The 13299-nt window shown below is 41.0% G+C and overlaps 1 protein-coding gene across 4 annotated transcripts in view; it reads right to left on the bottom strand.

Annotated features, from left to right (window-relative positions):
* The window catches only part of Cdc16 (cell division cycle protein 16), a 300876-nt gene that overhangs the window by 265146 nt on the left and 22431 nt on the right, over positions 1 to 13299 (bottom strand). For all 4 annotated transcript variants that reach the window (XM_067137914.2, XM_067137918.2, XM_067137916.2 and 1 more), the window contains exon 2: positions 5085 to 5237. In XM_067137914.2, the coding sequence (XP_066994015.2) occupies positions 5085 to 5237 (153 nt within the window). The remainder of the gene's footprint in view (positions 1 to 5084; positions 5238 to 13299) is intronic.

The following is a 13299-nucleotide window of genomic DNA, read 5'->3' as shown; positions in this document are numbered from 1 at the left end:
GTATTACCACTGAACCAGCAGCAGTGACAATACCATTTATGGCAATCGCAAACAGAGCAACACTAAGAATCGATCCTTGTGGGACTCCATTTTCTTGAACATGGTACTGAGAATATGCCCTCCCTACTCGGACATGGAATAGATGGAGGGACAAAAAATTTGCAATTATTATCGGCGAGTTGCCTCGGAATCTCCAATGACGCAGGACTGAAAGAATACCATATCACTAAGTGGTGTCATAGGCCTTTTCTAAGTCAAAGAAAGCAGCCATCAAATGCTACTTGCGGAGAAACACATGCTGGGGATAGAACTCTGCAGGTGTACCAAGTGGTCAGTGGTCAAGCGACCGCCTCAGAAACCACATTGGTACTTGGGCAAAAGTCCATGTTTCTCCAGACACCACACAAGTGAGCGATTTACCATCCTCTCACATAGCTTACACAAACAGTTAGTAAGACAAATAGGTCTGTAACTTCCTACATACTTAGGACTTTTGTCAGGCCTGAGGACAGGAATTACTATGCCCTCTTGCCACTGAGACGGAAACTCACCCTCTATCCAGATTAGGTTGAACACATGAAGAAGATATAACAGACTATCCTCAGTAAGGTGTTTCAACATCTGGTTATGGACACTGTCTGGTCCAGGAGACGTGTCCTTGCAAAGCGCCAAGGCACAGCAGAGTTCCCACTCCGTACAGGGCACGTTATAGTCCTCTGAAGCTTGAGTGGCAAAACAAAGGTGATGACGTTCTGCCTCCCGCTTTAGAGCGAGGAAATCACGATGGTAATTCCCTGAGCCAGACACATTCGCGAAATGACTGGCAAGATGGTTAGCAATCGAGAGCGGTTCACTGATGATACTGCCTGCAATGGAAATTCCCGGTACAGAAATAATCCTTGCGTACACGAAATACTATTACGTCATAAATCTCATGTTTTATCCATATTGAAAGTTGTTATAACATGAAATCCAATGAAAGTATTTATTAATACACCTATTCAACACTTTTTATCCGCTTATATGTGGTTACAAATACAAACAATCATATATCACTTTCATTGGATTTTAAGTTACACAAAATACGTCGAAATCTAGTCCACACTTGAGATGACAGGATATGTGACATCACAGACGACACATATCTCTCCCACGAAGCTCTCTTACTCTGTCAAATAAGAACTCATGCCCTAGCATATAGTTTCTTAAATGTTACCAAAATTAGCCACAGTAGGCTGTCTACAATACCATTTATGAGCGCAAAGGTGTTCTTTGACAGCTGCCGCAATTTCTTCATTCCACCAAGAAACAAGTTTTCGGCGAAGAGTTCCTGAAAACGATGGAATGGACTCCTCGGCAACAGCGAGAATAACTTGTGTTATGTAATTGATATTGCCATCTACGCTCCGCCTGGTCACATCACTAAAGACAGCTAGTGATGTGAACTTTGGCCAATCAGTGTGTTTAAGAATCCATCGAGGAGGAGCCTCGACGGATTTCTGTTTTAACAAAGGAAGAACAATGAGCAAATGGACACTGTCACAGAGATCATTGTGTGTATTCCACCGAAACAAGGGAACCAGTGTTTGGCTGCATAGACTGATGTCTATGCGAGAGTATGTGCCGTAACGTACACTGAAATGAGTTGGTTCACCTGTATTCAAAATACATAAATCCAGCTCTCTTACTAATGTTTCCAACTCCCTTCCCATGGGGCAAGGTGTTTCAGAGCCCCATATAGGATGATGGGTGGTAAAATCGCCCAATAGGAGGAACGGAGGTAGTAGCTGATCTATAAGATCAGTTACATCATTTATATTAAGAGGCTGGACTGGTGGAAAATAAACATTACACACAATTGCTATGACAGGCAGCAGAACGCAAACTGCTACAGCCTCCAACAGGGTTCTTAGTGGCAGCTCTTTGCTACAGGTATCAGAACGGACAAAAATGCCAACGCACCCGGAAGACCGGTTAGCATAATGTCGTTCTAACGAGTATAGTCTGAAATTTCTCAAGACCATATAATGACCAGGTCTGAGATTAGTTTCCTGAATGCAGACTATACTCGCCGAATACTCACTAATTAGCTGGCGCAGGTCAGCAAGATGCCTATCATAACCGTTACAATTCCACTGTAACAGTGACATAATGTGTACTAAGAAAGGATGAGTGTTAGGTTATACTTAAAACCTAAGTACTAACATCAACATCTACATCCGTAGATGTGGATGAAAACTCGACGTCCATCCCGTCATCGACTGACGACGGGACTGACACCGAGAACTTCGATACTTTTGGGAGGCCGGATGTCCTCCTACGAGGGGAGCACGCAGGTTTTGGAGCAGGCGTACCTGCTGGCGCTGATTCATACCATCCAGATGGAGGGCATGATTTCCCTTTCGCAGGGGAAGTGTGAGTGCGCCTGGTAAGGGAGCTCCTCTTCTCCACCTTCTTTTCTTGCTTGGATAGTCAGGGAGAAAATTTCCCAGCCCTGGTCGATGATGCCGCCTCCGCCGGCTTGGGCACGGCTTTCGCCGATCTCTTGATGTGGGGGAGACTTGTCCTTCCCCTTCCTGCTGTGTTGGCTTAGGAGTCCCAGCCGGCAAAGACTTGTTTGTGGTCCCCCCCTAAAGCTTTTTACTCTTTGCGGCTTTGCTCACAGGAGCAACAGCCGCCCTGGGCGCAGTGATCACAACAGGTTTAGAAGATGTAAAAGACGAACCTGGAAGACTCTGTGCTATCTTCATGTAGTCTAACGTCTTAGCGGTAGCACTCATAGAACTGAACTTGCTGCGTTCTTCCTGGTAGGAAAGACCATCAAGGGTCTTGATCTTCTTTGCACCGACATATACCGGACAGTTCTGATCTTGGGGTGAATGAAGACCAGGGCAATTAATGAACCTGTAAGGAGTTGTGCACTCTTCCATGCCATGAGCTCCTCTGACATATGTACCACATACAGACAGATTCAAGCAACGAGATACCATATACCCAAACCTCTGACATTGATAGCAGCATATGAGAGGCGGGAATGGCCTCATATCACAGCGATTGGTTGTTACCTTGACTTTTTCTGATAACACTGACAATTTGAAGGAGACAATGAATGCACCCATGGCAACGTCTTCGCCGCTGACTTTACGTGTAATGCGCCTGACGTGTGTCACACCATGGTGTTTCATGTCTTCTATTAACTCATCGTCAGTGTTCAAGATGAGATCTCTGTGGATGATAACTCCACGAACCAGATTCAAGGTCTTGTGTCCTCCATTTTGACGAGAATATCGCCAAAGTGGTTGCACTCGATCAAGCGATCAGCTTGCACGGCAGCGCGTGTCTTTAACTACAAACTGCCGTTGCACATTTTTTTCAGATCTTCCAGTTCACCATAGACACCTTCTATGTGCCTACTAAACAAAATAGACTTTACCAGCTTGAAGTCACTGCCATCAGTTCTGGTAGCAATCAGAAACCTAGAGAAGCTGGATCCCATTCCTTCAAGCTGCGCTTGTTCCCAGAGGGTTGAACCCGCCAAGGTATCAAAAGTTAAAGATTTCGGTGCGGGACTGCCTTTGGCAAGCTGAAGATGTTTCAAAGACATCTCCAAAATCATCCTCCCCGAATGCCACCCCTCCGATCAAGGGCCTATGTAGCCGAACCAAGCAGCCGAGGCAACATCCACCTGGTCATAGTAGGTATTGCCCGGGGTCTGATGTTGGACAATGCGTAATACGGAATGATTAGGCAATAAGCACTAGGACTCCCTTCCTCTAATCACCCGTAATAGCATGTACAGAATAATAAATATAGAGAAAAAATGAAAAATAGCTAATAATAATATGTCCTTATGGCATTCGGCTCTGCGGTGACCTGTGTTGTCAGGCGGATACTACTGCAGGGGTATATGGAGCTCCCACCTGCAAGATTCCTGGGAGGTCACGAGCGGGCTTTCGGGCGTAATCGCACAAGTAAGAGGCCCATCTCCGAGCAGCAAGCACATGAAGAATTTTGAATGGGTCTAAAACTAACCCTTAAAAAAAAAAAAAAAGGAGTAAAGAGGAGACTGATGGCCACATGACCCTTTTTAGTCGCCCTCTACGACAAGCAGGGATTACCTGTGAATGTATTCAGCCCCTCCCATCCACAGGGGGTCAACACATAATACCAAACTGCAATCTATGTCCGCGCATAGGTCACCGCTTTTAGTCGCAATTTATGACAGGCAGGGGATAGTGTGGGTGTATTCGTCATCTGCGTCCCCCACGCACAGGGGATAAGTGGAGAACTTAACATGTACAGTAGGTACCAATAAAGCATTTTTCAGATAATTTAAAATAATATGAAGCAATATTTTGTCCTAAATTTAAACAAGTTTTACCAAGTTTTACCAACCATATTTTCCACATTCCAGGGCCATGCTTCTTAAATTATTAGTACCGGCATACATTCTGTACGGAAAATATGTCTGCTTTTTCAGAATAGGTGTTTAGTTCTTAAGAATTATGATAATTGAAAGTAATTTTATAACAGTTCATTTTCAAATCACTTGTGAAGAGAAACACTAAATCCATTCCGATAGTGATCTGTACAATTAAAAGCTACATAAGAATTCACCATCATTCAATATTCCTCCACTCCACAAAGTAAGGCGTAACATACTTTCTTTTACTGTTGTTGATCAATTTATTAAAACTCCATCACATATAATACTACAACAAATATACAGACTAACACGATCCAATATGAAAACATGCAAGGAACTATTACCATGCCAAGCATTCGAAGCTGAAGCACGCACAACATGGCGATGCACAGGTGTTCAATATTTCTCATAGTTCTAGCGTGCTCTACGAGTCTAGATAAGCAATATTAAAGCCTTTCTTAACAACTATTAGTTGTAAGAGATTCAGGGTGCAGGGAAACCTACCAGCAGAGGTCTCTCCCATTTAAGCACAGTAAGTTAGCCAACTGTTTCATCAGAATTTGATTCTGCAGTGAACACTGAAGACAAATGTTAACCAACTGCACAACCAAGCTGGCTATCATGATCTTAAAAGATAAACTCTCTGTGTTCAACTTACCTTCTCCAGTCCTCGACTTTTGATAACATGGGCTGCTCTGTGGTACTGTCTGAGTAAGTACATACACTGGGCAAGCCAATAGACATCCTGTGCATTATCTTTGGTCAATGTAACAATTTTATCTGCCCAAAATAATGCTGCTGAATATAAATGCTGGAAAAAAAAAAAAAAACAGAGCAAAATATCAGTTCCACTACAAGATTCTTGTGTGTGTCATTTATTTACATTCACCACACATGATATATATTGCAAGAGAAAGAAAACAATTGAAGTACATATTAAAATATTAAATATCAACTTTATACAAAATTGATTGTTCAAAACTAGCTCCAGGGTTTCAAATACAATACATCTACTGTCATCATCATTATCATCCTTGAACCTTTCCAGTATGGTAGGTAGGAAGGTTGTAAACGAGCACTCTCCAATGCTGTCTGTCCAGAAATGTTTCGTTGTTCATGACAAATTCCCAACTCCATCCTCTGCTTTCCACAACTTCTTTCAGTTGGTCTATCCATCTTTTTCATGGTCTTCCAACTGGTCTTCTGCAAGTTGGTCTTCTTTCCCTGTAGGCACATGATATTCTTGTGCTATTCATTCTTTTAAGATGCCCAAACAATTTAAGTCTTGATGACCTTAGACTTTCCTCCATAGATTGAATTCATCCTATGATTGTTTGGGTCTCTTCATTCTTTAAATGATCAAGTTGTATCTTTTGGAGGGCAGTTCTAAGAAACTTCATCTCACAAGCTTGAAGCTTGCTTATGTTCTTTGATGTTAGTATGCATGTTTCCTAGGAATAAGAATGGGAATGAGATATGGCTTGTACAGGATCATTTTTGTTCTTGTACAAACCTTCCTGTCCCATAGTAAGTTTTGCACAAGTCTGTAGAAATTGAACCCTCTGGTTACTCTGTTCAGTACTTCTGGCTCCACCCTAACATTATTGCCATCATGATACCCGACAGATATGCGAATTGATTTACTACTTCAAGTCGTATGTCTTGCAGTTATAGATTGCATTCAGAATTCCCCCTGCTAATTTTCATTGCTACAGTGTTTGTTGTTTCAATCCATATTCTTCAAATTTATTTTTCCACAAATTAAGTTTGCTTTGTACTCCCTCCTCTGTTTCATCCCGTATTGCTACATTATCTGCAAACACTCTGGCTTCAATGATCTTCTCCATAATTTTAAGGCTATGGAAGAGAAGAGTTACACCTCTGTAATTTTCACTTTTCTTCCTAATTTCCCTTCTTGAAGACAGGAACTATCACCATTTTTTGTCCAATCTTCTGGCACTAGGTTATCATTCCATGTTGATCAAAGGACTCTGTACAACCATTGTATCCCAGATGTACCAGTGGCTTTAATCATATCAGCTGTAATTTCACTCCAGCTGACTTAATACTTTTCATCTTACGAAGGGCCCCCTCAACATCTGCCCATGTAATTGGAATGTCATTATCTGTTGCTCTTTTACATTCCTCTGTCACACAACTTGTCAGATCCATTAAAGAGCCTGACAAAATACTGTTTCATTGTGTTCCTGATATCTCTCAAATAGTGAATTATATTCTCATCAGCTGTCTCTATAGCTGTTTGTCACATCTCATACTTTTGTACAATTTCCATACAGCATTTTCATGTCTCCTTTACAGTTATCTTTCCAATTTAGAGGTGAATTCCTCCTTTTCCTTCCCGTCCAATTATCTTAACTTCCAATTTCCTGGACTGGTAATTTTCCGCAATCTCTTCCTATCTGCTGTTATCTCAGTGGTCACTCTTATTCCTGTAATTAGACTTGGCTAAATCTACAGCTTTCTTGGCCTTATTTCTATTTGTTATTGCCTCTTTCACTCTCTATAATTCCACCATGATGATCTCTTTCTTATTAACTCTGCTGCTTGCCCTCCTACAAATTTTATTAGCACTGCTCACAAAGCTTGTCTTGAAAACATTCCATTCTTCTTTTCCGTTTCTCATATCTGTTATTGGTAGGTTGGCTCTAATATCCTCTTGGAACCGCAGTTTCAAATCCTTTATTCTTGGCAGTTTTCTCTTTGTTACATTAACAATAGTTTTAATTCCTCTCAGGTCTGCAACAAGGTGTTTATGGTCACTATCAAGGCATTCACTCGGTATTACTTGCATATTGCACTCTTTCTCTACTTTGTTTATCAGTTACCACATTACCTATCATTGACATATAATGACCATCCTAGCTATATATTGTAATCCTATGGCTGCCTTTCTTTCTGAAACCAAGAATTATTTACCACAAGTTGAATTTGTGAGCCTAAATCAAGCAGGGGTACTTCCTCCATAATTTCTTTTGCCAAATCCATAGAACCCTACGATCCTTTCATAACCTGTCCTATCAGTTCCTACCAGGGCATTGAAATCCCCAATTATCACCAGGTTCTCTTCATCAATGTCGTCTTCCAGTTTTTCAAAGAAATTTGTTTTTACGTCTTCACTGCAACCCTGTTGGGGAGTGTAAACTTGACAAAAGTTAAGATTTCTTTTTTTAGACACTCTGGCTTCAATTAGTCTCTCATTGAAGAACGTGACATCTGAGATACTATTGATGACATTATAGAGGACAGCACCTAAGTCATTCCTTGCTACTGATTTATTCCCACTCCGATATAATTTATATCCAACCAGTAACACTCTTGTGTTGCACCTCTTCCATTTGGTTTCACTTAGAACGAAGATGTAAATGTGTCCACGTCTCATTAAATCCGTGATCTCATTGCATATCCCTGCTAGAGTTTCAATGTTGAAGGTTCCAATCTAAAGCTGATTCCTATGATTGGTTCTCCTCCTGCCTCTTGGAGGATCAACTTATAAATCTCATTCTCCATTCAACCTAACCATAGTCTTAGAGGATCTTCGAATGTATGTTCCAAGAGCACTAGATGCAATGGCTACATTGGTACACATTTCTTTCTGAGGCTCTATTCTTTTGACTTGCCAGGCCTAACACAGAATTGGATTTTCTGTCAGAGTTTACTCCCATAGCCTTGGACGATCCCTCTTCACCACAAGGCAGTGTTTTTTTTTTCCCTGTTTAACCCCAAGAAGAACAGCTGCCAGCTTTGCCATACAAAGGACTTCTCTGCTGTTGAGGTCTTTCACTCCATTAATCCTTAGTACAGGGTTATGATTTAACCAATATTCTGGAGGCTGACTGCAGTGGTATTCTATTATCATTCAAGTGAGCATGGAACAGGCGACAATGAATGCTTTGAAATATTTATCGCAGATACTTTGTGAAGAGGACATAACCTCCATGTGAAAGTCATGGAAACAAGTTAACCACTAGAAGTACTTTGACAGATCTCTCCGTCCTGGCTCTCGACTGCACTCTGGTACAAAGACGGATCTCTCCATCCGCGTGTAGTGTTAATTTCCGGACCCGCTCCAAGCTGGTTTCCTTCGTGAAAGGATTTGATATTAGTAAGGTAACCTTTTGACAGATGGAAGCACTGTTTTATTCCATTGATGCATTCGATAAACACTTCTGTGCAGTTATTCCGTGGAAAGAATAGCCTGTAGCTTAGCAACCTCATCGTAAGCAAAATCATGGCTGCCTCCAAGTTGAGTGACGAAGCGATTATAAGGGAATTTTTAGAAGAGAGTGACACTGATACTGAAATAAGCAATGAAGAATTTAGTGGAAGTAGTTCGTGTGACAGCGATGTGAGTGCTGGTAGGGGTGAACAAAGTGCTGTTTTGCTGTCAAATGTAACACTCAATTTTAGGCCTACATCTGATGCTACACCAACGGCTTCTAATCATCTTTCACTCGATAAGGAATGGAACTGGGAGCACGTAAGTAATACTCCAGACAATTATTCACGCATCGCAACTGGTGAAATAGTGTTGTTCAAAGGTGCCTAGGACAATGCCCTAACGAACTGCAAGTTGTTAACGAATTTCTAACAGCATACTTTTGGGAACATCTAACAAATGCTGCAAGTAAAATGTCTTGTATCTGCTGCCGAGGATACAAAAAGGGTAATATCATATGAAAAGGAACACTGGTTTCCTGTATCTGTGGATGAAATGAAGGCCCATTTTGCTCTGTGCATCCTAACATCACAAAATAAGAAGCCCTCACTTTAAGACAATTGGTCTAAGCGCAGGGTTATGGAGACTCCAATTTTTGGAGAAACCATGGCTTTTAAGAGGTTCAAATCTATAAATAAATTCCTCCACTTGTCCAGTGATGCCGCTGAAACTGCTGGTGATAAACTTAGGAAAGTAAGGCCTGTGCTTGATTTACTTTTAGATAGATTTCAAAAGGTCTATACTTGTATGCTTGGAGAAAAAGTGTCTATAGATGAAAGTCTGATGAAATTCAAAGGTAGGTTTTCATACGTACAATATAACCCATCAAAGACAGCCAGGTTTGGCATAAAAATATACAAGGTGTGTGCATCTGATAATGGGTACTGTTGGAACTTCAGAATTTATACTGGGAAAGAGAATGGTAGTGAAGTACCTACAGTGGGATTACTTTCAAGTGAAAAAGTATTTAAGGAAATGTGTGGAGGGCTTTTGGGTTGCTGGAGAACGCTGTACATGGAGAACTGGTACAGACCAAATAGGAAGTTCATGTCCAAGGAACTCAGCAGCACAAAGCTGAAAAAGGGGGAACTCACCTTTGTTTCCAGTAATGGGGTTTTGGCTGTGAAATGGGTAGACAAGAAAGTGGTGCACATGCTCTCTACACAACATAGCAGGCCAGATTACCTTGAAGTGGTGAAGTATGATGGCAAGAAGAAGTTCAGACCCAAACTTGTTGTTGACGACAACTGTGGAATGGGGGGTGTTGATTCTCATGACCACAGACTCGCATCATTCCCCTTGATGAGGGAGTATGTAAAAGGATACAAAAAAATATACTTCTACATACTAGACATGACAGTTCTGAATTCCAACATCATTCATCGCCTCCTCAACCCTGACAAGAAGCGAGTAGGCTTTACCAGCTTCCGGATCAATTTGGCCGAACAGCTGTTGGCAAGTGTGACCTTGCCTGACTATCCAAAACGAGGACGCCGAAGCCCTGGGAATACACCACTGAAACTTCGGGAAAGGCACTGGGGACACTTTCCAACCAAAAAACCCCCAACAACGAAGAAGGTTATCCTGTCACGGAGATGCAAAGTCTGTGTGACACGGGGTCTGAGGAAGGAATCTTAATATGAATGCCACTGGTGCAAAGTGGCGCTCCACGTAGATGAATGTTTTATGATGTACCATACACATAAAGACTTTACAAAGTCCAACTGGCAGTAGTTTGAATATTTCCTCTCATTAGGTTTCTGTAAAATATGCTTTTTCAGTGTCAGTGATAATATCATGTAAAGTAATGACAATAAATGGTACACCAAGGCATAAATAAGTTGAATTAAATGGTATGTGAATGGGTTAATACTGCATACTATATAGTAATCAAAAAAGGTTAATATGCTAAGTACTTCTTCATAGTTTATAGAAATATAAAAGAGAGATAAATTATATAGAATTTCACAATCTTAAAATTTTAATTTTAAAATATTCACTGTATAAGGAAACTTTAATCTCCAAAGAAAATAAATGGCTCATTTATAAATAACCATAGGAACTATCACTAATCTTTCACAGTACCAGTACCATCAAAGATAATGACCTCATTGTAACCAAAGCTGATAAAAGCAATGTTACTGTTATTATACTATTTGCTTTATGTCACACCGACACAGATAGGTCTTATGGTGACGATGGGACAGGAAAGACCTAGGAATGGGAAGGAAGCGGCCGTGACGTTAATTAAGGTACAGCCCCAGCCAGCATTTGCCTGGTGTGAAAATGAGAAACCACGGAAAACCATCTTCAGGGCGGCTGACAGCGAGGTTCAAACCCACTATCTCCTGGATGCGAGCTCACAGCTACGCGCCTCTAACTGCACAATCAACTCGCCCAGTACTGTTATTATGAATAAAGGGGAATATATTAATAACATTAACCCACCATTAAAACAGATCCCACAGCAAAAATCCAAGACCCATCATTAATTTCTTCACAATTTATACAATGTTTTTTGAAGAAAAATTTTCACTTACAAGCTAAAAATCCATCAAAAACTCACTAGAATGAATACACAGTCTTAAAGATTTTAAAATTCACTCTCACCACACAATCCATTCATTCGATATAAAAAAACTGCCTCCAAGTATCCTCATTAAAGAAATCATAATCATAGTGTACCGGGGTTAGACCTTCTCCATCCCATTGAACGCCTTCTAGAAGGCCAATACCAATATAAATGGTCCGTTATTGGACATTATAAATTTTCCAGCTAACTCATTCCTGGTTGGCAGCGTTTCGCCCCCCCTCCCGTGTGCTAGGTTAGCCTTGTCAGTTGGTACTTAGCACACCTACCAAGACGCATGGCTAGTGCATACTGTGGAGGCCACTGTGTAGGCTACGCCACCGGTAGTGCCAATGCACTATGAGAGACTTTGTCTAGTTGGCCATCCGCGTTGTGTATCCTCAATTAAGGTAACTGAAGATATTTGGACCTATAACCTTTAGATGTCTCTACTATCGGTCTATGTGCCCCCTCTGGTGGGATTACGGACAATTACCTTTCAAGGGAATTTTCAACTTTTGTAAACCTTAAATGTCTGTAGATTGTTTTTTTATGTGCTAAGGTTATCAGCACTTCTACGGCTTCCTTCTTCCTTAGTAATTAACCAATCAGGAACATTGTGTATATTTCTCTAGCCAATTAAAACTGGGGATGTGTACAGGCACTCTGCACAGCTCAAGAGAGTTCTGGAACTTTCCCCTCTGAGATACTATAAAAACTGGGTGCTTTAGGGCCGTATTGTCATCTTCATCGCTCCGATCTAGTGTGTGTGTGTGTACAGTGTATTTTAGGAGGCAGGGCAGCCTTGCCATTGTCAGAAGGCCCAACAACTCAAGGTAATGGCAGACATCTCTTAACATGTGATAGCTCCAGGCAAATAACTTGAGGGGAAGGTTCTAAACTACTTTTATTAATGTAAAATTCTAAAGATTCTATTTAAATGTAACTTTTTGGCAAGTCCAAGAACTCTGTTCAAATCCCTCATAGGAAATATGTAAATTTAGGGAATAGAGTGTTCACCCTCTATTATTCCCACTCAACTTGGTATGGGGGTGACTAAGATATTCTAAACTTCTAAATTCTTCACACTACTTTGGTACTTAATATTTTGCATCTAGTCACCCCTCTGTAGTATGGGCTTAGCCTCTGCAACTTTTGGCCATAAGCAAATTTAGGATTTAAAGTGTTTTACCAAAAGGAGTGCAAGAGTTTCGCTTACTAGCATTTTGTTCATGGCCAATCTTCTTAAACCTTTTATTTATTTAGAATGGGCACTCACTGTCCCTGTTTAAATTGTCATTGAAAATGAAATGGCGTATGGCTTTTAGTGCCGGGAGTGTCCGAGGACACGTTTGGCTCGCCAGATGCAGGTCTTTCGATTTGACGCTCGTAGGCGACCTGCACATTGTGCTGAGGATGAAATGATGATGAAGACGACACATACACCCAGCCCCCGTGCCAGCGAAATTAACCAATTAAGGTTAAAATTCCCGACCCTGCCGGGAATCGAACCCGGGACCCCTGTGACAAAAGGCCAGCAAGCTAACCATTTAGCCATGGACCTGGACTAAATTGTCATTATTTATAGATGAGTGCAACAGACTGTCCAACAGAAATAACAGTAAATACAGTTTTTAAAGTTTTAAAGTTTTTGGTCAGAAGCTTGTGCCTCTGAGAGGCTGAACTGTAGTAACTCTTGGAGCGCAGTCTCCTAGAATGAAAATGAGTGGAAAAAATCATTCTCTTGTAAAAGTGTACCTGTTTTGAGCTAGATTGATCAACCTTTGCAAGTTATTGTGTCAATAAGTTTCTCTATTGTACCTGATTTTTGACTTTAAGTCATTGTTACTGTGGGAGCTAACGAGTTCATTGTTAACTGTTATTTGTTGTTGCTTATTCAAAGTAACTATCAAATATTAAACTTTAAAAAAAAAAGAAAGGAAAGAAATAAAATTTCAAAATTTAGTGCTTTAACTTATACTCTGATCATTTCAATGTCCACCCAATTCACCCCAGCACCTTCTTGCACCTCTGTGAACCACGGAAACACCGGAGCACATAGTATGC

Source organism: Anabrus simplex, chromosome 1 (assembly GCF_040414725.1).
Source record: "Anabrus simplex isolate iqAnaSimp1 chromosome 1, ASM4041472v1, whole genome shotgun sequence".
In the NCBI taxonomy this organism is placed as follows: domain Eukaryota; kingdom Metazoa; phylum Arthropoda; class Insecta; order Orthoptera; family Tettigoniidae; genus Anabrus; species Anabrus simplex.
Note: the sequence above shows the minus strand (reverse complement) of the source record. Positions and strands in the feature narration are given on the sequence as shown.